This window comes from Coregonus clupeaformis, chromosome 2, assembly GCF_020615455.1.
Source record: "Coregonus clupeaformis isolate EN_2021a chromosome 2, ASM2061545v1, whole genome shotgun sequence".
In the NCBI taxonomy this organism is placed as follows: domain Eukaryota; kingdom Metazoa; phylum Chordata; class Actinopteri; order Salmoniformes; family Salmonidae; genus Coregonus; species Coregonus clupeaformis.
Window position 1 is genome coordinate 17,655,028 of NC_059193.1, and position 26,387 is coordinate 17,681,414.

At 43.6% G+C, this 26,387-nt stretch overlaps 1 protein-coding gene across 2 annotated transcripts; it reads right to left on the minus strand.

The window, feature by feature from the left end:
- Positions 1 to 7,545: 7,545 nt before the first annotated feature.
- On the minus strand, positions 7,546 to 22,917 carry LOC121536929 (calcium-binding protein 2-like). 2 transcript variants are annotated; one of them, XM_041844585.1, is made up of 7 exons: positions 22,823 to 22,917; positions 21,951 to 22,253; positions 10,655 to 10,685; positions 10,373 to 10,507; positions 10,044 to 10,153; positions 9,512 to 9,659; positions 7,546 to 8,029 (listed from the first exon to the last, which is right to left on the minus strand). In XM_041844585.1, exons 1-7 carry the CDS (start codon positions 22,907 to 22,909, stop codon positions 8,004 to 8,006), a joined length of 840 nt encoding a protein of 279 aa, XP_041700519.1. In that variant the 5' UTR covers positions 22,910 to 22,917; the 3' UTR covers positions 7,546 to 8,003. The 2 variants fall into 2 exon arrangements, with proteins under 2 accessions (XP_041700519.1, XP_041700528.1); XM_041844594.1 differs by lacking the exons at positions 21,951 to 22,253; positions 22,823 to 22,917 and adding an exon at positions 15,012 to 15,364.
- Between the last annotated feature and the right edge of the window lie 3,470 nt (positions 22,918 to 26,387).

Sequence of the window (26,387 nt, forward strand, 5' to 3'; positions counted from 1 at the left end):
TCTCTCTCCTTCATTCCTTTCTCGAGCGAGCAGAGAGAGGGGCTGTCAATAGTTTAATGAAATATGTTTCTTTGTGAAAACATGTTGCTATCGATGTTCTCGAACAGATTTCACTTGGTTTCCCAAATTAAGCACTGGGTAGCTGCAAGAGCAGGGTTGGAGATCCCATGGCATACAGAGTTCGGGCGGAATATCACCTGTCGTGCAGCATGTGGTTGATACGTGGAGTGATCCCAGCTGCTACTATATTTATTTCTCAGCTGCTATTAAGCACATGCTATAACACCTGAATGGCCTACCCGGCATGATTGAAAAACAAACTGCAAGAAAACGGCCTGCATTGCTATTGGAGTGCATATAGATGAGTCATGACATGTCTTTTTCCCCTGCCCCTGTTTCTGGCCATTTGATAATGGACCATTTAAAATCTTAACTAATTTGACATATTAGCAAAGACTAGATTAAATTGAGAATAGTCTGATGGGTGAAAATATGAACACGATGAGAAAACAGCATGTGCAGCCTGAGGCAAGGAAGAGAGCGCAAGCTTTTTTTGCGACTTTTTCCAATCATCAATATCCTACTGTATAGTCGCATCATGCAGCCCGTATATGTTTCGATTTTTCTAAGACATTCAAAGGTTTGTATCATTCACAACTAAAGTTGCCAAATAATTCTAAATCTAGCGTATAGGACCTGTTTCAAATGATCACTTTTATGCTCAACATAGCCACTTCATATGTGCACTCGCTCCATAATGGGGAAAAAATATCCTTCATATATTATTCAGCTAAGTTCAATTATATTCTTCTTACTATAAAATCATATTTTAAAAAATAATGATACAGGACTTACAGTATAAGCATATCTTGTCTGCTAAATGAACTAGCCTGCAGCCTACAGGCTCAGTCTCTGATTGGGCTGTGCTCAGGTCAGGACCAGGAACTTTGGTATAGGACTTGTCGTTGGATTGGGTGGCAGTATTAGGTGTGGTTTCAGTCATTGGCTGCTCTGCTGTCTGGGACTGAGATTACCCTTGACCTTCAGTGCTGACCTTAGCAGTGAGGTCAAGTTGTGCAAGTGGTTTTGGGGGTTTTCTGTTCAGAGATTTGCAAAGCTTCTTGGGTCTGAGTGTGGTAGCTTTTTGTCTGGGTTTGGTGGCTTGTGGTGCAACCCTGGTAATAGTGGTGGTAGGTGTGTTTGGTGTAACCGGCATCAGTAGTTTGAGGGGCCCTGCTGGTGTGGCGTTGGTCTGGCTCGCCATGGGGGATACGGCAGTAGCGGGTGACTGAACAGGAAGGGTGTCAGGGGTCCATTTGATTGGACCCATTGATACAAAACCTGACCAGGGGCTGAAGCTGTGTTCGGGGTTCCCCTTGTTTGGGTAGGGCAGGTGAGGCGGACGGGACTCTCTCAACCCCCTCTGGTTGTGGTAGAATCTTGGGGAACCTGTGGCCCTGAATCAGTACCTCAGCCTGTGGCGTCTGTAGGGGGTCAGGGTGAGAGGTGCAGTTGTGTGCCTCCAAGAGGGCCAGATTAGGGAAGTCTGTCTGTATGGCTGCTCGCTCTGGTGCAACTTCTTTTTGTGGATCCGCAGATCAGTAGGCCGGTAGAACTTGCGCTGGCACAGCTCACACTCATACGGCTGATCTCCAGTGTGCATGAGCTTGTGGGACGCCAGGTGATGCGTCCGCTTGAACCTCAAAGTGCAGAGGTCACATGGGTAGGGCTCTCGCTGTTGTGCACTTGGCAGTGCAGCAAAACCTCATAGTCCGTCTTGAAGCTCTTCCCGCAGTCGGGGCAGGGGTGTGGGCGCTCCAGCCGGTGACAGATCACGTGCGCCTTAAGCTTGTGGGGCCGCACCTCGGAGTGGGTGACCAGGTTATTGGTACAGCGGAACCCCTTGAAGCAGTGCGGGCAGAGGAACGGGCGGTCTGCCTGGTGCTTCATCTGTTGGCCACCCAGCGCTCCTGTGTGGAGAAACCGTTTGTGGCAGATAGAACACTCGAAGGCTCGCTACCTGGTGTGTGTGCTCTCGTTGACAGACCTTTCCGTTTTCAGATGCCTCTGCCGCAATGACGGCAGACATGACCCAGCGACCATTCAACTTCCTCCCCTGTCCCCACTCTGTGTCTTCTAACTAAGATGGTGGCGCAGGACCCACTCCATACTCAAATCAAATCAAATTGTATTTGTCACATACACGTGTTTAGCAGATGTTATTGCGGGCGTAGCGAAATGTTTGTGAAAGTGAACAACCTGGGTCTACATATCCTCCTCCCCAGTTCCTCCTGATCCTCACCCAGCCCCTCCCTGAGATTAGCCGGCTTCAGGGTGCCCCGACTGGAGGGTTGCTGACTGGCCTCCAGCTCCTCTGTGGCCCACACCTCTCCCTGCTCCACGTCTCCCTGGAGATGATTGTCGGTTACCATAGTGAATTCATACTCCTTTGAGCATGGTGCAGTTATTAATTTTATACTTTGGATGGTGTATCAATACACCCAGTCACTGCAAAGATACAGCCACCCTTCCTAAATCAGTTGCCGGAGAGGAAGGAAACTGCTCAGCAATTTCACAATGAGGCCAATGGTGATTTTTAAACAGTAACAGAGTATAATGGCTGTGATAGGAGAAAACTGAGGATTGCTCAACAACATTGTAGTTACTCCACAATACTAACCTAACTGACAGAGTGAAAAGAAGGAATCCTATACAGAATAAATTATTCCAAAACATGCATCCTGTTTGCAACAAGGCACTAAAGTAATACTGCAAAAAATGTGGCAAAGCAATTCACTTTTTGTCCTGAATACAAAGTGTTTTGTTTGGGGCAAATCCAATACAACACATTACTGCGTACCACTCTCCAGTTTTTCAAGCATAATGGTGGCTGCATCATGTTATGGGTATGCTTGTAATCGTTAAGGACTGGTCAGTTTTCAGGATAAAGACACGGAATGGAGCTAAGCACAGGCAAAATCCTGGTTCAGTCTGGTTTCCACCAGACACTGGAAGATGAATTCACCTTTCAGCAGGACAATAACCTAAAACAGAAGGCCAAATCTACACTGGAGTTGCTTACCAAGAAGACAGTGAATGTTCCTGAGTGGTCGAGTTACAGTTTTGACTTAATCTGCTTGAAAATCTATGGCAAAACTTGAAAATGGTTGTCTAGCAATGATCAACAACCAAATTGACAGAGCTTCAAGAATTTAGAAAAGAATAATATAATCCAGGTGTGGAAAGCTCTTAGAGAGGCTTACCCAGAAAGACTCACAGCTGTAATTGCAGCCAAAGGTGGTTCTAACATGTATTGACTCAGGGGTGTGAATACTTATCTAATCAAGATATATTATTGTTTAATTTACCATTAATCATTTTAAAAAAGAACATAATTCTTCTTCCACTTTGAGTATTTTGTGTAGATCGTTGACCAAAAAATGACAATGGAATCCATTTGAATCCCACTTTGTAACACAACAAAATGTGGAAAAAGTCAAGGGGTGTGAATACTTTCTGATTGTCATGTTTAGAAGTTCATAAAATTGTTGAGTTGGTTGAAGCAAGTCTTTTCCCACCCACCGTGTGCTCATTTGCCTTGAACAGAAGAGGTGCCATACCGTGTGTGGAGAAAGTATGATGAGGTGATTTTGAAGTAGTCAGGCGCAGGAGGGTAAATCACAGAATAACATGATTTATTCTGAACCACAGAGTTACGCAGTAATGCGTAAAAACACTCCAGTGCGCAAAACAGGCGCACTGGAAAATACAAGGCACGCGGGAAATATTCACGGCGATACAAAATACACGGAGCTCCACCGAGCTTCTCTCTCCTCCACAATAAACAATCACACACAAAAACAAGGGGGCAGAGGGAACACGTATACAGGTACTGATGAAGGGATATGAACCAGGTGTGTGTGTAATAAACAAGACAAAACAAATGGAATGATGAGATGAGGAGCGGCAGTGGCTAGAAGGCCGGTGACGACGAACGCCGAAGCCTGCCCGAACAAGGAGAGGAGGCAGCTTCAGAGGAAGTCGTGACAGAAAGTAAATCTATCATAAACATGAATGATCATTAACTAGACTCCTGTCCCCCTTAGTCTTACGTTGCATTAAAATGTGTCTCATTTTATTATCAAATTATCATCAATTAAATTAATTTGTCAAAAACTGTCTTATAAACGATTACATTTGAGATACCATATAAACAGCAATAGAAACAACACAGAGTGCTTTTTATTTGAAAATAACGTCACATTTTACAAACAAGGTTAAAACCTTGAACATACATAAAACCAGAGTAAAAACATTCACTTCTAAAAAAAATTACTTAAAAAAGATCAGATATAATAATGACAGCCATGCATTAGGATCTTGATATGTTACAACCGATCAATGTTCATTCCAATAGCGGAGGTGCATAAAGATGCACTTACCACACATTCCTAATTTTGCTACATTTTTGAGCAGAGTATACTATACATGATCTCAATTTTTGCATCAAGGCACCGGCAATTTGAAAAACGGAACAATTGTGCTGATTTATTGATTAATTGAACCATATCACGCGTGGTAGTTTAAATACTCAGTGGATACAGTGGCTTGGATGCCAAGGGAAGCCAGGCTTCCCCAAAACATTTACCAATATATACACTACCGTTCAAAAGTTTGGGGTCACTTAGAAATGTCCTTGTTTTCCATGAAAACATACTTGAAATGAGTTTGAATAGGAAATATAGCAAAATGCATAGTAAATGTAGTCATTGACAAGGTGAGAAATAATGATTTTTTATATAAATAATAATTGTGTCCTTCAAACTTTGCTTTCGTCAAATAATCCTCCATTTGCAGCAATTACACCCTTGCAGACCTTTGGCATTCTAGTTATCAATTTGTTGAGGTAATCTGAAGAGATTTCACCCCATGCTTCCTGAAGCACCTCCCACAAGTTGGATTGGCTTGATGGGCACTTCTTACGTACCATACGGTCAAACTGCTCCCACAATAGCTCAATAGGGTTGAGATCCGGTGACTGTGCTGGCCACTCCATTATAGACAGAATACCAGCTGACTGCTTCTTCCCTAAATAGTTATTGCATAGTTTGGAGCTGTGCTTTGGGTCATTGTCCTGTTGTAGGAGGAAATTGGCTCCAATCAAGTGCCGTCCACAGGGTATGATATTGCGTTGCAAAATGGAGTGATAGCCTTCCTTCTTCAAGATCCCTTTTACCCTGTACAAATCTCCCACTTTACCACCACCAAAGCACCCCCAGACCATAACATTGCCTCCACCATGCTAGACAGATGGCATCAAGCACTCCTCCAGCATCTTTTCATTTGGTCTGCGTATCACAAATGTTATTCTTTGTGATCCGAACACCTCAAACTTTGATTCGTCTGTCCATAACACTTTTTTCCAATCTTCCTCTGTCCAGTGTCTGTGTTCTTTTGCCCATCTTAATCTTTTCTTTTTATGGGCCAGTCTGAGATATGGCTTTTTCTTTGCAACTCTGCCTAGAAGGTCAGCATCCTGGAGTCACCTCTTCACTCTTCACTGGTGTTTTGCGGGTACTAATTAATGAAGCTGCCAGTTGAGGACCTGTGAGGCGTCTGTTTCTCAAACTAGACACTCTAATGTATTTTGTCTTCTTGCTCAGTTGTGCACCGGGGCCTCCCACCCCTCTTTCTATTCTGGTTAGAGCCAGTTTGCGCTGTTCTGTGAATGGAGTAGTACACAGTGTTGTACGAGATCTTTAGTTTCTTGGCAATTTCTCGCATGGAATAGCCTTCATTTCTCAGAACAAGAATAGACTGACGAGTTTCAGAAGAAAGTTATTTGTTTCTGGCCATTTTGATTCTGTAATTGAACCCACAATTGCTGATGCTCCAGATACTCAACTAGTCTCAAGAAGGCCAGTTTTATTGCTTCTTTAATCAGCACAACAGTTTTCAGCTGTGCTAACATAATTGCAAAAGGGTTTTCTAATGATCAATTAGCCTTTTAAAATGATAAACTTGGATTAGCAAACACAACGTGCCATTGGAACACAGGACTGATGGTTGCTGATAATGGGCCTCTGTACGCCTATGTAGACATTCCATAAAAAATCAGCCGTTTCCAGCTACAATAGCCATTTACAACATTAACAATGTCTACACTGATTTCTGATCAATTTGATGTTGTTTTAATGGACAAAATAAATGTTTTCCTTTAGAAAACAAGGACATTTCTAAGTGACCCCAAACTTTTGAACGGTAGTGTATGTTTTTATTACCTTTGTCTCTCTGTGTTTCATAATTTTCCTTAAATTCACAAGAGGCTGAATGTATCTCACTGGAGAAAGCATCCGAACGAGTGAAACAGCGCCTCTCTTTCTCAGTATGTGTAGCCCAGCTGATGTTGACTGGTCAAAAAGAGTATGACATTGTTGCCGCCCATAGCATTGAACGCAAGGGAAGCCAGCAAGCATTTGGCCTCCCTTGATAAAAAAAGTAAATAAATTATAGCCAATCAGCATTGAGCTAAACTGAGTGAGCTCAACTGTGAATGGTCCTGGTGCACCAAAAAAACAGGGTCAAGCCAGTTTGGATTTGGCTTCACTCCAATCACATCACATCAAAAGCAGAATGTCATTTAGAGAAAAAAACTTGAATTGTTGCATCTCGTTGTGTCATTGTCCCCTGGTGGCTAGCTAGATAGCTAAAATAGTCCCTTTCCTAAATTAGCCATGGATGGATATAGGGATTTGGACTTGTGGTTTTTAGTTAATTCTCCGTACTGGCCAATGATTATAACGGTGATTCTGATCCAACCATAAATTCATACATTGTGCCCCTGGCCTGATAGGATGGAAGTTCAATTTGTAGCTAGATGTAGTAGGCTAATGTTAACTAGCTGGCCTGGCGCATCGTTGCCCATGAAGGGAAGTTAGGCTAGCTAGCAAGCATTTTAGCCTGGTAGCCAAGAACAACAAAAACTAAAAGCATGTACTGTATGACGGTCATAGACCGTTTCAGCAACATGAAAGAGAGTAAGATGTCATTGGCATTTCTATACAAGTAGGATGAGTCTACATGCTTTTTCTACTTGCACACACACGCACACAAATCAGAACCATGGACAGCCACATCATATTTAGCTTACGTTGATTGGACTAAATAGTTTTTGAAATATTTTAGTTGTCACTGTATTAAACTAAGCTTTGGGGATGTGATTTGATAATAATAATAATATGCCATTTAGCAGACGCTTTTATCCAAAGCGACTTACAGACATGTGCGCACACATTTTTTTTATGTATGGGTGGTCCCGGTGATCGAACCCACTACCTTGGCGTTACAAGCGCCATGCTCTACCAATTGAGCTACAGAGGACCACATATTGTTTAAATGTTGAAGTTGAAATGGTGCTGGAATAGTGGAGGCTGCTCCTGTTTTCTTTTCGACTTGCGGTAACTCACCGTGGTTCTAAATCAATAGTTGTTTAGTGGTCCGAAAATGTTGGAAACATTAACTTGCTTAACCATGCTGTAGGTCATGTAACTGTTTGTTACATGCAAAATACTTTGTGGACTTCACCGGCCTTAGGCCTATATATCAAGGTGGCACGGCATATAACAAACAGGTTATAGAGCAACCAACGCAATTATCACAACACATAAGTTGTAATATGGCTTTTTTTTCCTGGCTTGGCTTCCCCAGTGATTTTACCCACGCACCGCTACCGAGTGCATAGTGCTAAAACAATTACGTCATATCTGAATTCTGCCATCTTTATGCACGTTTGTCACAGCTTGAGTTATAAGATTTGTAGAACTACCTTAGGTGTTCACTCAATTTACTGTAAGTGCTGCTTAACAAAATTAACATTATAAGTGCTGCTTAACAACAATAACGTTATAAAATCGATGCTCAGTCATTAGAACGGTGCAAGAATGTTCACTACAAATGTAGTGGTCCCTTTTCCAGTTGTTACACAATGACTCCATCTGTTTATCTCAGCGTGACATCATTCGAACAAATTCTGTGAAAAGAGGGAGAGATAGTGACAGAAAGACAAAAAGGAGAAATTATTATCCTATACACAAACCAACGAAAAAGCTGAAGCCACGGTTTCTGACAAACATAAATCAACACTGAAACTTTGCATGCGCACACACACACACACATACACACACACACACACACATTAGGTTCTTCTATCCCCGTGGGGACCTCAAATTAATTTCCATTTTTCCTAACCCCTAACTCTAAACCTAATCCTGACCTCTCCCTCAACGTGATCAAGACAAAGGAGATGATTGTGGACTACAGGAAAAGGAGGACCAAGCAGATTGAGAGCTTCAAGTTCCTTGGTGTCCACATCACCAACAAACTATCATGGTCCAAATACACCAAGACAGTCATGAAGAGGGCACAACAAAGCCTATTCCCCCTCAGGAGACTGAAAAGATTTGGCATGGGTCCTCAGATCCTCAAAAGTTCTACAGTTGCACCATCGAGAGCATCCTGACTGGTTGCATCACCGCCTGATATGGCAAATGCTCGGCCTCCAACCGCAAGGCACTAAAGAGGGTAGTGCGTACGGCCCAGTACATCACTGGGGCCAAGCTTCCTGCCATCCAGGACCTCTATACCAGGCGGTGTCAGAGGGAGGCCCTAAAATTGCCAAAGACTCCAGCCACCCTAGTCATAGACTGTTCTCTCTGCTACCGCACGGCAAGCGGTACCGGAGCGCCAAGTCTAGGTCCAAAAGGCTTCTTAACAGCTTCTACTCCCAAGCCATAAGACTCCTGAACAGATAATCAAATGGCTACCCGGACTATTTGTATTGTCCCCCCCCAACCCCTCTTTTTACGCTGCTGCTACTCTCTGTTTATTATCTATGCATAGTCACTTTACCTCTACCCACAAGAACATATGACCTCAATTACCTCGACTAACCTGTGTCCCCGCACATTGACTCTGTACCAGTACATAGCCTCACATAGACTCACTAAGTTATTTTACTGCTGCTCTTTAATTATTTTTTATTTTTCTTATTTTTTATTTTTACTTATCTATTTTTTACTTAACACTTATTTTTCTTAACTGCATTGTTGGTTAAGGGCTTGTAAGTAAGCATTTCACTGTAAGGTCTACACCTGTTGTATTCGGCGCATGTGACAAATAAAATGTGATTTGATTTTACCCTAACCTTGCCCTAACCTTAACCCTAACCCTAACCTTAACCCGTAACCCTAAACCTAAACCTAAACCTAAACCTAAACCTAAACCTAAACCTAACTCCTAACCCTAACCCTAACCCTAACCCTAAACCTAACCACTAACCCCTTATCCTTACCATAACCCTAATTGTAACCCTAACTCTAATTGTAACCCTAACTCTAAACCTAACCCCTAAGCTTAAAATAGCCCTTTCCTTGTTTTACTATCCTTGTGGGGACATTTGGGGATTTTAGGTCCCCACAAGGATAGAAGAACCAACCCACACACACACACACACCCTCAAAGTCGACCAGTCCGTCCCCGTTGAGGTCCACATCTCGGAGGATCTCGTCAATCTCTCTGTTGGTCAGCTGTTCTCCCATCAGCTTCTTCATGGCCTCCCTCAGCTCCATTATACTGATCTTACCATCACCGTTAGCATCAAACTGAGAGAGGGAAAGAGACAGAGAAAGAGACGGAGAGAGAGAGACAGACAGAGACAGAGAAAGAGAGAGAGAGAGACAGAGAAAGAGAGAGAGAGACAGAGAAAGAGACACAGAGAGAGAGAGAGAGAGAGAGAGAGACAGAGACAGAGAAAGAGAGACAGAGAAAAAGAAAGAGACAGAGTCCAAGAAATAGTAAGAAAGAGAGAGTGAGAGAGAGAAAGAGCGAGACAGAGAGATAGAGAAAGACAAAGAGAGAGAGAGAGAGAGAGATAAAGGGCGAGAGAGGGGAGGGAGGATATAGCGACATTTACTCACATGAGAGAGACAGCAACCATCTCTGTCAGCTTTGAGCCAACACAATCTAAGGGAGAGAGAGAGACTGACCTCCTTGAATGCATCTCTCAGTTCTTTCACTCCGATCATGTCTGCTGTCTCTGCCAGCATCTTTGGGCCCATCAGCTCCACAAAGTCCTCAAAGTCTAGTTTGCCGCCACCTACAGACCAGATAAAAACATGACTACTATTACTCATAGTACAATATGGATATGGATAATACCTTTCTTCGCCTAAATATTTCCTGACTTTGTGCTTCCTTGGTTCATAATTCGTTGTAATAATCAACCTAGTTTCTGCCATAGCACTCTAGAGTTTCAGATATTCTATGATTCTGTGGTGTTTCCCCTGCCTCATGTTGACGATGCCATCAGACTCACAGATGGACTGGCCCAGCTCGATGAGCTCCATCTCTGTGGGCATGTAGCCCATGGTCCTCATGCACTCTCCCAGGTCCTTATAGCTGATGTAGCCATTCTTCTTCTTATCAAACTCCGCAAACGCCTCGCGAAGCTCTGCACACACACAGGCACGCACGTACGTACACACACACAAACACAGACATACAAGTACACACACACAGGGTAAGAATTAGATCATTTATATTGTAAAACATGTAATGGTCTGATTACGACTATGTCAGATAGAGGGGTATAATCTACCTTCAATCTCCTCTGGTCGTAGGTCCCTGTCCTGTTGGAGGTAGCAGAGGGACACACATAAGCAGACTGGTAGTTGCACATGAACACACACACATACACACACACACACACACACACATTTGTTTTACTATCCTTGTGGGAACCAAACAAAATCCTATTTTCCTTAACCTAACCCTAACCCTAAGCTTAACCCCAAACCCCTAACCCTAAACCTAACCCTAACTCCTAAACCTAACCCTAATTCTAATCTTAATTTTAACCCTAACCCTAACTCTAACCCCTAAGCCTAAAATAGCTTTTTTGCTTGTGGGGACCGGTGAAGTTTCAACACCTGTCCGGATTTTCCTTGTTTTACTATCCTTGTGAGGACATCTGGTCCCCACAAGGATAGTAAAACCAGAAACACACACACACACTCACTCATTCACTCACTCACTCACTCACTCACTCACTCACTCACTCACTCACTCACTCACTCACTCACTCACTCACTCACTCACTCACTCACTCACTCACTCACTCACTCACTCACTCTGTCAGCTTCCTGCCTCCTGTTTGTCTCCGGGCCTCTAGAGGTCATCTGTGTTCCCCTCTGCCTTAGTTCTTCCTCGTGTGTCCTTATTAGCTTTATCCAGGTCACCTGTGCCTTGTTTCCCCTAGAGTATTTTAGCTGTGTTTTTTCCCCTTGTTCCTCACTTGGTTTATGAGTCCTGGCTATGTGTCTCCTGCTGTGTCCCACAGAGTCTTTCCGAGTAAGCTTTTCTAAGTTATCTTTATTTGGTTTTTCTCCCCTCGTGGAGTTATTTTGTTTTGTCCTCCTGTTTTGTTTACTGTACCTCTGTTAGTATACCTCTTTCTGAGAAGAACTTTTGTTGGATTATTTTTGAAGTGCAAAGAAATACCTTTTTTTCATATTAAATCTACTTTGCCTGGAGTATTGCCTTGGGTGTTTCGTTTGGGTCCTACTATACCTCCTCTGTGGCTAAGGGGTAGAACACCCAACTCTCCACATCTGAGACCTGAGTTCAAGCCCAGCTTGTGACTCACTCACTCACTCACTCACTCATTCACTCACATACGTACATGTACATCACAAACACACAATCTGTTTACACACATACCCACAATCAGACAAACACCATACGCGCATGCTTTTATCTTGATACAAAAACTGCAGTCAAACACACAGATGCAAATCTAACGATCGACAAACACACAATGTACAACCACTGATGTTATGAAATGCGCATGCACAATGAGCTTCAATCACAAAGACCATGGGAACCAATTAGCCAAAGAAAGAAAGAGGTGTGAGAAAAGAAGGGATGGAAAGAGAGAGAGTCTGCCATTTGGTTTTCCTTGATAAAAGATAACACTTTTTAAAGGATTCAGATACAAAGGCAGGGCAGTACATGTGATTTGCAGCATGCCAGTAGACACACATTATTAGAAAGAGTAAACCAGGATGCTCTGCAAAGTTAGACTAAATAGTATATCTATCTAGTACATTAAGTCTAAAGGATGGAATATCTCTGAATCTAAATCTATACAGATTACATTGTATGAGCCATTTTTCTATTATGGAACCGGTAAAACACTTTTACAAAATGTAAATTACCGTAGGGGGGGTTGCCCCTGGCAATGGCTGGATATTAGGAGATTAGGGATGTTTAGTGTGAGTGAGACCCTTGTACACATAATGTGCATTGTTTGCACACACACACTGTAGGTCGTGCCTGTTTCGGTGTGGTAGGTCGTGCCTGTTTCGGTGTGGTAGGTCGTGCCTGTTTTGGTGTGGTAGGTCGTGCCTGTTTCGGTGTGGTAGGTCGTGCCTGTTTCGGTGTGGTAGGTCGTGCCTGTTTTGGTGTGGTAGGTCGTGCCTGTTTCGGTGTGGTAGGTCGTGCCTGTTTTGGTGTGGTAGGTCGTGCCTGTTTTGGTGTGGTAGGTTGTGCCTGTTTCGGTGTGGTAGGTCGTGCCTGTTTCGGTGTGGTAGGTCGTGCCTGTTTTGGTGTGGTAGGTCGTGCCTGTTTCGGTGTGGTAGGTCGTGCCTGTTTTGGTGTGGTAGGTCGTGCCTGTTTCGGTGTGGTAGGTCGTGCCTGTTTTGGTGTGGTAGGTCGTGCCTGTTTTGGTGTGGTAGGTCGTGCCTGTTTTGGTGTGGTAGGTCGTGCCTGTTTTGGTGTGGTAGGTCGTGCCTGTTTCGGTGTGGTAGGTAGTGCCTGTTTCGGTGTGGCAGATTGTAAGGTTGAGTGCTTTGATGGCAGAGAAATATGGGAAGAGAAAATCCCTGTAGATCTGTTTTTCCTTTTAGTCTTTACTATAGATGTTCTTCTTGGAATCTCCCTGTATATGAGCTACACTGAGTGTACAAAACATTATGAACACCTGCCCTTTCCATGACATAGACTGACCAGGTGAATCAAGGTGAAAGCTATGATCCCTTGTTGATGTCACTTGTTAAATCCACTTCAATCAGTGTAGATGAAGGGGAGGAGATAGATTAAAGAAGGATGTTTAAGCCTTAAGACAATTGAGACATGGATTGTGTATGTGTGTCATTCTGAAGGTGAATGGGCAAGACAACATATTTAAGTGCCTTTGAACAGGGTATGGTAGTAGGTGCCAGGCGCACTGGTTTGAGTGTGTTTTTCACGCTCAACAGTTTCCTGTGTGTATCAAGAATGGTCCACTATCCAAAGGACATCCAGCCAACTTGACACAACTGTGGGAAGCATTGGAGTCAACATGGGCCAGCATCCCTGTGGAACGCTTTCGACACCTTATAGAGTCCATGCCCCGACGAATTGAGGCTGTTCTGAGGGCAAGAGGGGATACAACTCAATATTAGGAAGATGTTCCTAATGTTTTGTACACTCAGTGTACACAGTGCACCACCACATCAAAGTTTGGTTCGGCTCCTCTCAGACTACTTTACAGTATATCATTTATATATCAAGTTTGATTGGTTGTCCCATGATGAATATGAAAGTGAAATGACACCTTAATTGTGGAGAGAATGTTATGTGGTGAAAATGAAGTGACATGAAGATGATGATGTGTGTGTGTGTGGGGGGGTGTGTGTGTGTTAGTGTCGTTGTGTGCATGAATGATTTAGTATGTAATTGTAAGTGTGATGAGTGTGTGTGTGTGTGTTCACTAGTGTGTGTACGTACGATCTGGCTGCTTGCAAAGCCCTGTTTGAGGAAGATGCAGGCGGGGCCCACGATGCTGTGTAACACGGTGCAGTTCTGGACCAATGCAGACAGCGGCGCCTTAAACTCCTTGTCCTCGCCCGATTCCTCCTCGCCCTCCGACCGTGGCCCCTCCTGGCCCCCTGCCCCCCCCTTTCCCCCGTGGGGCTCGACGGCCCCCTTAGAACCCGAATTATACAGAACTAGTGAACCCAACAGTCGTTAGTTTCACACTCTGTTTCCCTCTCTGTCTGCTGGGGTCTGACAGCCAGCTGTCCACAGCACTAGTCCTCAGGGAGATCAGATGTTGCATCAGCACACAGTACAGGACAGGATTGGCAATCTCTTCTCTTTTAAGAAGTTTAACTCTGCCTGTCTATTTATTTTATTTATTTTTAGTCATTTAGCTACATAGCAAAACCCTATCAGCCAGTGGCCCATTAGCCTAATAAGTAGAACTCTCTGTCTGTTTACATGGCGGTATATGTATTGGTTACAAAAAGCCATGCCCCCCCCCCCCCTCTCTGTCCCTGTTCCTCTTTCTCTTTCTCTCACTCTGTTTTTCGATGCTCAGTCTTCGTTCAGTGTTGGATTGGGGTGTTCATTCTGCTAAGTGTTCAGACCAAAGAACACTCAGCTCACCGCAGGGACTTAGCACAATGTTACATAACACACTTACAGAGTACGTCTGGTCAATAATTACTCTACACGTAACTTGAGTATTGAGTTGATAAAACCAGATACCATTGATCTCGTTTCGGGGCCTGCCCTTTCAGGAAACACAGGGATAAAGAACTCTGGGAAATAACACTGCTCCTTCTTATCTGAGATAATCAAAGAAAGGTCTCCATTGTACAATACTGCAGATGCAGAAACATTAGGCAGATAGGCGAAGAAGAGACGTCACAGATTGTCTCTACTTGAGATATTCAGAAGAATGACTTTATATTGTTTCAGATCAATGTTGTGACAATCATTTAGATCAATAGCAAAGTTGCTTATAAATACACAGGTCCTTTTGTAAATTGAGAACAAATACAGAACAACTACATTTTGTCAATATCTTCATGATACTCCATACATAAACACAAGGCAATAGCAAGCAAGCGAGCAAAGGCTTCTCTCCTCCCATATCTTTGAAAAAACAAAGCAAATTGAACTGCTCTTACCTTCTTCATTTTGTTTTTCATGGATGGCTTGGTACAATTTCCCATCCCCTATCCTCAGTGTGAAGTAACACTCTTCCCTCCCTCTCTCTTCCCTCCCTCTCGCTTCTCTTTTTCTTGTTACTCTATTTTCTGTCCTTCTCTCTCCCTCCACCCCTGTCTGTGGAGTTTTAAAGGTCCCACCCAACGTTGGAGTTCGGAGGAGGGGTCCAGGACATCCTATCACCCATTCACATCGTGGTCTGAAGAGTGATGTTTTTTTTTACTACGGTTGCCTAAAACAAACATGAACCTAGCCCACTTCTATGTCTGAACAGAAAAGAGCTGCATGACATTTTGTCCATGCGTGCATTACTCTGTCTCTCTCTCTCCTACTCACTCACCAACCCTCAATTGTACCCCTTCTTTTAATCCCTTATCTCTCTCCCCCTCTCTCTCTCCCCCTCTCTCTCTCCCCTTATCTCTCTACCCCTCTCTCTCTCCCACTCTCTCTCTCCCCTTATCTCTCTACCCCTCTCTCTCTCCCCTTATCTCTCTACCCCGCTCTCTCTCCCACTCTCTCTCTCCCCTTATCTCTCTACCCCTCTCTCTCTCCCACTCTCTCTCTCCCCTTATCTCTCTACCCCTCTCTCTCTCCCACTCTCTCTCTCCCCTTATCTCTCTACCCCTCTCTCTCTCCCTGGAGCAAGGCTTGTTACACCATTCAAATGACTACATATACGTAGGGTGTTGAGAGGCAGACGGAGCGAGAGAGGGCGAGATAGATAGAGAGAATTAGAGGAGGCAAAACGCAAGGGATTTAATCCCTGCATTTCAGATTAAAGGGAGAGATGGAGGGGTAAGAAGAGAAACGGATAGAGTAAGGAGATTGAGGGAAAGAATAAATTGAGTCCAGGGTGGAGAGAGAGATGATGGACATTTCAGAGTGACAAGGAAAGAGAAAATGAAACTGGTCAAGGGATGAAAAGCAATGGGAAAGCTATAAGAGAACAAAACAGAGAGACAGCGAAAGAAAGAGAAAATGAACGAGGAAGAAAAGAGCCAAGAGTGAAACAGATGCTCAAACAGCCTGGAAGCCGCGGTCTTGGGCTACCATTGGATGAGCGTGTGTGTGTGTGTTTAACTGCATGTGTGTATGTGTGTGTTAACCGTATCCAATTCTAAATACACACATCACAGTAGACTGCTCTGATTGGTCTGTTTTAGCATTGATAAAGGCTTCAGGCTATCATTGGATGTCAAATGTAGTATTCTCTCTGATTGGTGCATGATAACAACATTACAGAGGTTCTAATCCAGAGACACAAGCCATAATATCAGACACTCCAGGACAAAACTGTGTTTCTGTGCCACAACACTGACTCACATGAATAAATAAATACTATGACTAGTGATGGGAATTACATGTTGTATAAGGACAGGCTGAGTGAGAGAGAGAGAGAAAGAGAGAGAGAGAGAGAGAGAGAGAGAGAGAGAGAGAGAGAGAGAGAGAGAGAGAGAGAGAGAGAGAGAGAGAGAGAGAGAGAGATACCTATAGGATTTCTGTATTGTCAACAAGGGCAGATGTTAACATACTGTAGCTTGACTTTGTAGATCTGAAAACTAATGCATACCATTCTATGCCATTGTCCTTCTGATGAACGTTAGTTTGGGGTATAAGGCTAAGGCAAGGGTCCATAGACGCTGGTGTAAGGTCAGATTTGTGTTTCACCCCCATATGGTTTAGCTTAGGACTGGCAGAAGTTAAGCTGATGCCAGATCTATGCCCATTGGTGCCTAGCGGGACCCAACTACCGTCCAGAGAGTTCCATACCCTCAGAGGTCAGGGCAGAGGTCAACAGAGGGGTGAACTCTGGGATAGGCCTGGTCCTCCAGCTGGGACTTGGTATGATGCACAGCTGTGAACTAAGTACTTTGGCAACTTCCAGGCTATTGGGTAATGTGTGTGTGTGCACACTTGTGCGTGTGTGTGTGTGTGTGTGTGTGTGTGTGTTACAACAGTGGGATATAAATTATGTGACATTCCATGAACACTCGAAGATGAGGATTATCCGATGTAACTTGGCTTCAAATTCTGCCAAATATTTATTCAATATTTGATTATACAGTACTGTAGATTGGTAATGTCTCTCTCTCTCTCTCTCTCTCTCTCTCGCTCACGGCCACACAAACCTGGAAGTATGGTGATAGTAGTAGATAAGAAGTACGAGTGCTAAGATTGACTGGGTGACAGATGTCCGTTACAAGATCAATTGACCACTGTTCCTCTACAGTGAGGGAAAAAAGTATTTGATCCCCTGCTGATTTTGTACGTTTGCCCACTGACAAAGAAATGATCAGTCTATAATTTTAATGGTAGGTTTATTTGAACAGTGAGAGACAGAATAACAACAACAAAATCCAGAAAAACGCATATAAAATTTTTTACAAATTGATTTGCATTTTAATGAGGGAAATAAGTATTTGACCCCTCTGCAAAACATGACTTAGTACTTGGTGGCAAAACCCTTGTTGGCAATCACAGAGGTCAGATGTTTCTTGTAGTTGGCCACCAGGTTTGCCACATCTCAGGAGGGATTTTGTCCCACTCCTCTTTGCAGATCTTCTCCAAGTCATTAAGGTTTCGAGGCTGACGTTTAGCAACTCGAACCTTCAGCTCCCTCCACAGATTTTCTATGGAATTAACGTCTGGAGACTGGCTAGGCCACTCCAGGACCTTAATGTGCTTCTTCTTGAGCCACTCCTTTGTTGCCTTGGCCGTGTGTTTTGGGTCATTGTCATGCTGGAATATTCATCCACGACCCATTTTCAATGCCCTGGCTGAGGGAAGGAGGTTCTCACCCAGGATTTGACGGTACATGGCCCGTCCATCGTCCCTTTGATGTGTGAAGTTGTCCTGTCCCCTTAGCAGAAAAACACCCCGAAAGCATAATGTTTCCACCTCCATGTTTGACGGTGGGGATGGTGTTCTTGGGGTCATAGGCAGCATTCCTCCTCCTCCAAACACGGCGAGTTGAGTTGATGCCAAAGAGCTCGATTTTGGTCTCATCTGACCACAACACTTTCACCCAGTTCTCCTCTGAATCATTCAGATGTTCATTGGCAAACTTCAGATGGGCCTGTATATGTGCTTTCTTGAGCAGGGGGACCTTGCGGGCGCTGCAGGATTTCAGTCCTTCACGGCGTAGTGTGTTACCAATTGTTTTCTTGGTGACTATGGTCCCAGCTGCCTTGAGATCATTGACAAGATCCTCCCGTGTAGTTCTGGGCTGATTCCTCACCGTTCTCATGATCATTGCAACTCCACGAGGTGAGATCTTGCATGGAGCCCCAGGCCGAGGGAGATTGACAGTTCTTTTGTGTTTCTTCCATTTGCGAATAATCACACCAACTGTTGTCACCTTCTCACCAAGCTGCTTGGTGATGGTCTTGTAGCCCATTCCAGCCTTGTGTAGGTCTACAATCTTGTCCCTGACATCCTTGGAGAGCTCTTTGGTCTTGGCCATGGTGGAGAGTTTGGAATCTGATTGATTGATTGCTTCTGTGGACAGGTGTCTTTTATACAGGTAACAAACTGAGATTAGGAGCACTCCCTTTAAGAGTGTGCTCCTAATCTCAGCTTGTTACCTGTATAAAAGACACCTTTGAGCCGGAAATCATTCTGATTGAGAGAGGGTCAAATACTTATTTCCCTCATTAAAATGCTAATCAATTTATAAAAATTTTGACATGTGTTTTTCTGGATTTTGTTGTTGTTATTCTGTCTCTCACTGTTCAAATAAACCTACCATTAAAACGATACACTGATAATTTCTTTGTCAGTGGGCAAACGTACAAAATCAGCGGGGGATCAAATACTTTTTTCCCTCACTGTATACTTTTGTGGACAGATTTGGGCTTTGGGGCCAAATGAACATTTTGGATAAATCCTCAGTAAGTACTAGTATCTAACTATAGCAAGTACAGGCCTAGTATCAAAGTATTGTTTTTTGTTTAGCTTTTTGCGCTGACACACTAACTCTATTTACAATTCAATTTACCAATCAAATGTATTTCTATGTGAGCAGTGACAGGGTGCCTAGTCAGGGGCATATTGAGGTCATTTCTATGCTGCAGTGTCAATGTATTACCAGTAGAGGGCAGCTTCTGTCCAAAATATAGTACAGTACTTATCCCGTAAATATTTGGCAGAATTTAAAGCCAAATTAAAACTGGTAATCCCCTCATCTTTAAGTGTTCATGGAATATATCCTGCTAAGAATGCTATTTATATACCACACACACATACACGACACACCACACCACACCACACCACACCACACCACAGATTATGCCAATATGGTGCTTCATTAAAACTCTTAGCCGGCCTAGTTGGTAAACAACATTTGGTCCCAGTTCAAGTGATGAGGCTCTCTCCTTGGACACAGACCAGTGGTTGCATTAGGACCAGTAACTACATTTGTCTCCTAGCCATGATAGAGTTACTGCCTAAGAGGATGGTTCTAGTACTGAGGATTAATCAGGTCTAGACCCAGGGCTAAACTCAGGAATATTATTATATATAGTATTCATTTATTCCTCGTGTCACTATTTCTATTTTCATTATATTATTTTATCTTTAACTCTGCATTGTTGGAAAAGGACCCGTAAGTAAGCATTTCACTGTTAGTCTACACCTGTTGTTTACCAAGCATGTGACAAATCAAATTGGATTTGAGGACTAGTCACTGATGCAACCAATGCGATTAAGACTGATTATCTATATAATTGTTATTTAAGTATTGATAGTGTCAATTAATCATGTGACTGTTGGGTTTCTGGTTCTGTGTGTTCTCAACAGGATCTGATCTCTGTTAGGTATCACACACAAACACACACACACACACACACACACACACATATTGTGACAGACTCAGGTAGACATGCGTCATGCAACATTACTCTAACCCTTGACTGGAAGTAAGACTCTGGTCACTATGGCGATATGCGTGTAGGAGCCGGTAATTATGTTGAGCTATTGTGTTCTGATCAGGTCTTAGATACTGACACCAGTATCCAGTAACTCAACCTGTCTATCAGAAACAGAGAAAGAGAAGAAGAAGAAGAGGAAGGAGAGGGAGTGAAAGACTGAGAGGGAGGAAGAAGAGGGAGTGAAAGACTGAGAGGGAGGAAGGAGAGGGAGTGAAAGACAGAGGGAGGAAGGAGAGGGAGTGAAAGACTGAGAGGGAGGAAGAAGAGGGAGTGAAAGACTGAGAGGGAGGAAGGAGAGGGAGTGAAAGACTGAGAGGGAGGAAGGAGAGGGAGTGAAAGACAGAGGGAGGAAGGAGAAGGAGTGAAAGACAGAGGGAGGAAGGAGAGGGAGTGAAAGACAGAGGGAGGAAGGAGAGGGAGTGAAAGATTGAGAGGGAGGAAGGAGAGGGAGTGAAAGACTGAGAAAGATACAAAATAAAAGGTACAGTAAAAAGCAGTGGATGCTGGTGGGAGGAGCTATAGGAGGACAGGCTCATTGTAATGGCTGTAATGGAATAAATGGAACGGTTTCAAACACCTCAAACATATGGAAACCACGTTTGACTCCTTTCCATTGATTCTATTCCAGCCTTTACAATGAGCCCATCCTCCTACAGCACCTCTTACCAGCCTCCACTGGTAGAACGATAAAAAAGAGGGAAAGCTTGAGAGGATGAGTATGGATATTACTGTATTACTATGTATGTTTTTGAGGGGAAAATATAGACTGTTTGTGTGTTTGTATGTGAGCTTGTTTTGTTTGTGTAGGTGTGGATGTTTATGCAAGCACCAATCTGTTCTCACATGTTCTCAATTCTTAGTATGTTGTCCGTAAATGGTTGACAAATTGATTATATGAGGGGCAGGGGGGTCACTACACACCACACACTTACTACACGGCTCTCACACGCATATCACCGGCATACTGGACATTTATAACATCTGTCCGTTAGAGCACCACATGAGCTTCTCTTCTCTCCTCTCCTTCCTCCACCCTTCGGCTTCTCTCCCTCTCTCAAACTCTCACCATATTTACCATTTTCCGTTTCCATTGATTTCCTAGCTTTCTTTATCATTCCTAGCTCTCTTTATCTTTCCAACAGAATCAATCTATTTTCTCCAACAAAATCAATGAGTTGACCTATCCAGGTGTATGAGTCTTTATTATTAGTTGTGAGTCATTGTCTTTGATGTTTCAGACTACAGGAAGTCTGCAGTAACTCAGAACCAGAGCTGAGTACGGGCAAGGGGGAGAGCAGGCCAGGATGTGGCAGGCAGGGCAGGCAGGCAGGGCAGGCAGGCAGGCAGGGCAGGCAGGGAGGAAGAACCGGCCTCCTGAGGGCAAACCGTGGCCTCCAAGACTCTGAAGCCATGGGCAGATGTTGTGATGTTGAGTTGTATAGTGTGTCGTGTCATGCTTTTATCGTGTGGGAGGGTGGTGATAGCCGCTGATACAATGGGTGGGGATGAGAACTGTTTGGTGTTAATAAGTCCTGGGGCGTAACATGATATTTGTTATGGATTACACTTTCATAATGTAGAGGATGCCAACAAAGGAGCTTACATCCTCATGCTTCTACCACATGAACCCTGAACACATAGATAAACAACACAACTCTGTTAGCATTAAGGCTAACATTATATCAAGGTCCAGTCTGACTATTAGCATGAGCGCTAAACAAAATGCACACTATAACCTGTCCAGTCAGTGTGGCTTAGGTCAGAATATACCATGGGCCATAGGATATAGCATAAGCAGCTACCGTAGAGTATTGGGACAGAGTCAGCGTTTATATTTGGAGCAGGGGGGCTTAGAATTTCAATTGGGACCTGGGTAGATTTCAATCATGCCTTGATGGATGGGCATGGATGGACACACACACTCACACTCACGGCTAAAGCAGGTCTATGCCAGGTCATCCTGGTTCTTACCGGTCCGAACGCTGGGTCCATTATAGGCAGCAGGTCTATGGGCTCCTTCTCTTCCTGCTTCTGACTACCCGTCTTCATCATTTCTGCCACCTTTTCCTCCACATCCAGGTCCTCCTCTTCCTCCTCTTCATCCCCTGTACCCCTCTCTCTGTCTCTCGCTGTCACGGGGAAGGGAGTGTACCTCCTACCATGGGGGGGCTTGACTCCAGCCGCTGAGACCTCTGAGACTCCACTCTGCTCACTGGACCACCTCCTCTGCTTCTTCTGCTGCCTCTGAACCTTCTTACTGATCGCTGCTTTTACCTGCATGGGGAAAGTACAGGTGAGAGATCCATTATAACAACATTAATACTGATAGTCAGGGACTGAGTCAATTTCCATACTAAAGTTTCATAAAAACTATTAAACTAATAAGATGTTATTATTTCACACTGAATAATTAACAGTAATTGATTAATGAATAAATTAGTGTTTGAGGTTAAATTCACAGGTAAAATTCTCAAAAAATGTATCTCATCCCATAACCTCTGCCAAAACCCTTAAGATTCACTGGTTTCATATACCATACCTGCAAGAAAATCCCTACCCCCACCTCATTCTATATCAATCCTCTCATCTTCTACCCCTCAACTCCCCCTAATACACAGCAGTGAGCCCCTCAATCATAGACAGACAGACAGACAGACATATAGCCACATAATATAATCTGAAAAACAAAAAGACGCTAAAACATCAAAGTTTGTTTATTAGAGGTAGAGAAATGACACAGTATAATTAATATATCAGCCACATTCTAAATACATTGTGTAATTAACTGTAAATGAAGCATTCACATGAAAACAAACACACACAAACCACACACACACACACACCTGTTTTGCAGTTTTCTCATGCGGCGTGCTCATCCCTTCTGTAACGCTTTCTCCGACGGAAGAGTCTTTCTGAATGATCATGAACATCTCGGTGTTGTTTGCTTACACGCTCACTCTCTTGCTGCCCCTCCCTTTCCCTCTCTCTCCTCTCTCTCTCTCTCTCTCTCTCTCTCTCTCTCTCTCTCTCTCTCTCTCTCTCTCTTCCTCCCTCTCCTCTCTAGATTTCCTAGTGGATTTATTTTAGAGATACCTCAAACTGACTTGAATATTTCTAAATAAAATCGTCCACCTTTTTACTTCCTCGATTTCCCTCCCCTACTCTTTTCCCCGTCTCCCCGTCTCCATCTATCCCCGTTCGGTGGATGTTAGCGCGTGCCTCTCTCCATCTCTTGTCCTGTGTCCAGGTGAGTGGCTTTTATCATCAGGTGTCCTGTAGCTCAGGGATTGAGTTCTCTGCCCTTCTCGCTGTCTCTGAGTCCCTCAGGTGTCACACTATCTCTATCTCTATCTCTCGCTCTCTCTCTCTCTCTCTCTCTCTCTCTCTCTCTCTCTCTCTCTCTCTCTCTCTCTCTCTCTCTCTCTCTCTCTCTCTCTCTCTCTCTCTCTCTCTCTCTCTCTCTCTCTCTCTCTCTCTCTCTCTCTCTCACACTCTCTTTCTCTCTCCTTTCCCCTTTTTCCTGTCTCCCTCTCATGTTGCCTGCCTGTGACCTGTTTTGTGTAGTGATATGTTGTCTACCCAGGTTGACATGTGTTTAACCTACTCCCTCCATCCCTCTCTTTTGTGACGCTCTGTGGCTCGCCCTGACAATAATCCTCTGCGTTTATTCTCTCTCCCCCTTTTTTCTGTCGCTCAATCTGTCCCCAATCCTCTACCCTGTCATATTCCTGGCCTTTGTTGGAACGCAAATTGGATTCTCAGTGAGGTGTTCAGGTCAGCCTTTCATTTGCTAAGGGAGGAGGAGGAGGAGGAGGAGGAGGAGGAGGAGGGAAGAGGGGCTGCATACAGATTCAAAGGCTGTTTTGCTGCATAGGAGTTAAAAACATGACGTGTCATCACCATCAAACACGAACATGCATGCATGGATAAATACATCATATAGGCACGACTAAACACACACACACACACACACACACACACATCCTGCCTACTGAGGGTATAGTGTTTCAAAACACACACACAGCTTGCCTGCGTTTCATGTTTAGACTCTACAATGTAACTATAAGCTCGTCCTTATACGGACATGCTTGACGGCTCCACAGATATTTAATTAAACTAAAAGCCTCTATAAATAACACTACCTCTGCTCTTCCTCGCCAACTCGTCTTCTCATTCCAATTCCAGAACTGTACGTAGTCCAGTGGAGGCTGGTGGGAGGAGCTATAGGAGGACGGGCTCATTGTAATGGCTGAAATTAATAAATGGAACGGAGTCAAACATGTGGTTTCCATATGTTTGAAGTGTTTGATACCATTCCATGTATACCATTCCAACCATTACAATGACCCCGTCCTCCTATAGCTCCTCCCACAAGCTTCCACTGACTTAGTCCTCATAAGATCGTGAAGGTGCTCAAATACAATAGTTCAAGGATAAATGGTGAGCATCACTCTCTCTCACTCTATCACTTGGGCCTATCTCCAATCAGTTTCAGTTCACTAAACAAGGACTATAAAATACAACCTAGCCTCATACTGTTTGTTCTACTTCCTACATCTACTATGTGTATATACACTACCGCTCAAATGTTTGGGGTCACTTAGAAATGTCCTTGTTTTTGAAAGAAAAACATTTTTTTTCTCCATTAAAATAACATCAAATTGATCAGAAATACAGTGTAGACATTGTTAATGTTGTAAATGGCTATTGTAGCTGGAAACGGCTGATATTTTTAATGGAATATCTACATAGGCATTCAGAGGCCCATTAACAGCAACCATCAGTCCTGTGTTCCAATGGCACGTTGTGTTTGCTAATCCAAGTTTATCATTTTAAAAGTCTAATTGATCATTAGAAAACCCTTTTGCAATTATGTTAGCACAGCTGAAAACTGTTGTGCTGATTAAAGAAGCAATAAAACTGGCCTTCTTGAGACTAGTTGAGTATCTGGGGCATCAGCAATTGTGGGTTCGATTACAGGCTCAAAATGTCCAGAGACAAAGAACTTTCTTCTGAAACTCGTAGGTCTATTCTTGTTCTGAGAAATGAAGGCTATTTTATGCGAGAAATTGCCAAGAAACTGAAGATCTCGTACAACGCTGTGTACTACTCCCTTCACAGAACAGAGCAAACTGGCTCTAACTAGAATAGAAAGAGGAGTGGGAGGCCCCGGTGCACAACTGAGCAAGAGGACAAATACATTAGAGTGTCTAGTTTGAGAAACAGACGCCTCACAGGTCCTCAACTGGCAGCTTCATTAATTAGTACCCGCAAAACATCAGTCTCAATGTCAACAGTGAAGAGGCGACTCCGGGATGCTGACCTTCTAGGCAGAGTTGTAAAGAAAAAGCCATATCTCAGACTGGCCAATAAAAAGAAAAGATTAAGATGGGCTGTCTGAGATATGGCTTTTTCTTTGCAACTCTGCCTAGAAGGTCAGCATCCCGGAGTCGCCTCTTCACTGTTGACCTCTGACCCCTCAATTCACCTTTCTTAGCCAGTATTAACCCCTTTCCGGCTGTAAGAGAAGTTGATAGCATGCAAGCCGAAGGGTAAGCGTATGTTGCCAAACATTTCTCCAGTTCCTAATGAGGTTTCCATTAATCACTTTAAGCCTATCTCTCTCCCTCATGCAGTCATTTATTATTGATGGGGGAGCATAAACCCAGACTGGGGGAGAAAGGAGATCAATTATGGTAAAAACATCCAGAGAGACACTGGGGGTTAAAAATAGAGGGACGTATTTTAAGAAGTGATAACTCAGGGGCCCGAGAGAAAAATTATGAGAGTTAGACAGGTAGTTAAAGGAGAGGGGATGGGGGGGGGGCAAGTTAGGAGTATCCAGAGGTGAGGTGATTTAGGCCTCTCTGATGATTATGGGATCCAGGTTTAGTGGTGTGAGGCTCTGAATGACGTTTATTAAACACTGGAAAATATATCTGAAATTATATCCAAGGTTGTTTACTCTTCCAATCATTAAACAAAGTCCTCTCCTTGATCCCAGAGATCTACCTGTAAGCCTACGACGTGTTATCTCTCCTTTTACAGAGAGAGAATGAGAGAGGGAAGGAAGAAAGGAGAGAGGGAGGTGATGGATAGATGGATAAACAGTCATGTAAAACGGAAGGCTCCTGTTACTGCAAATAGATTAGCCTCGGAGTGATATCTAATTACTAATTACAGATACGATAGACAGAGGGGCTGAACTAGATGAACCTTCATCATTAATTTGTTTGTTAATTAAAGAAGGAATAGACAATGAACTCACGATGGGCCCGATTCAGACTTTAGATAAGTAGACTTAACATGGACTTTTTTTTACTTAAGTCCATGTTAAGTCAACTTATCTCAAGTCTGAATAGGCCTTATAATAGTTGTGTGCCCGTCTGAGGATACAATAGTCCCTTT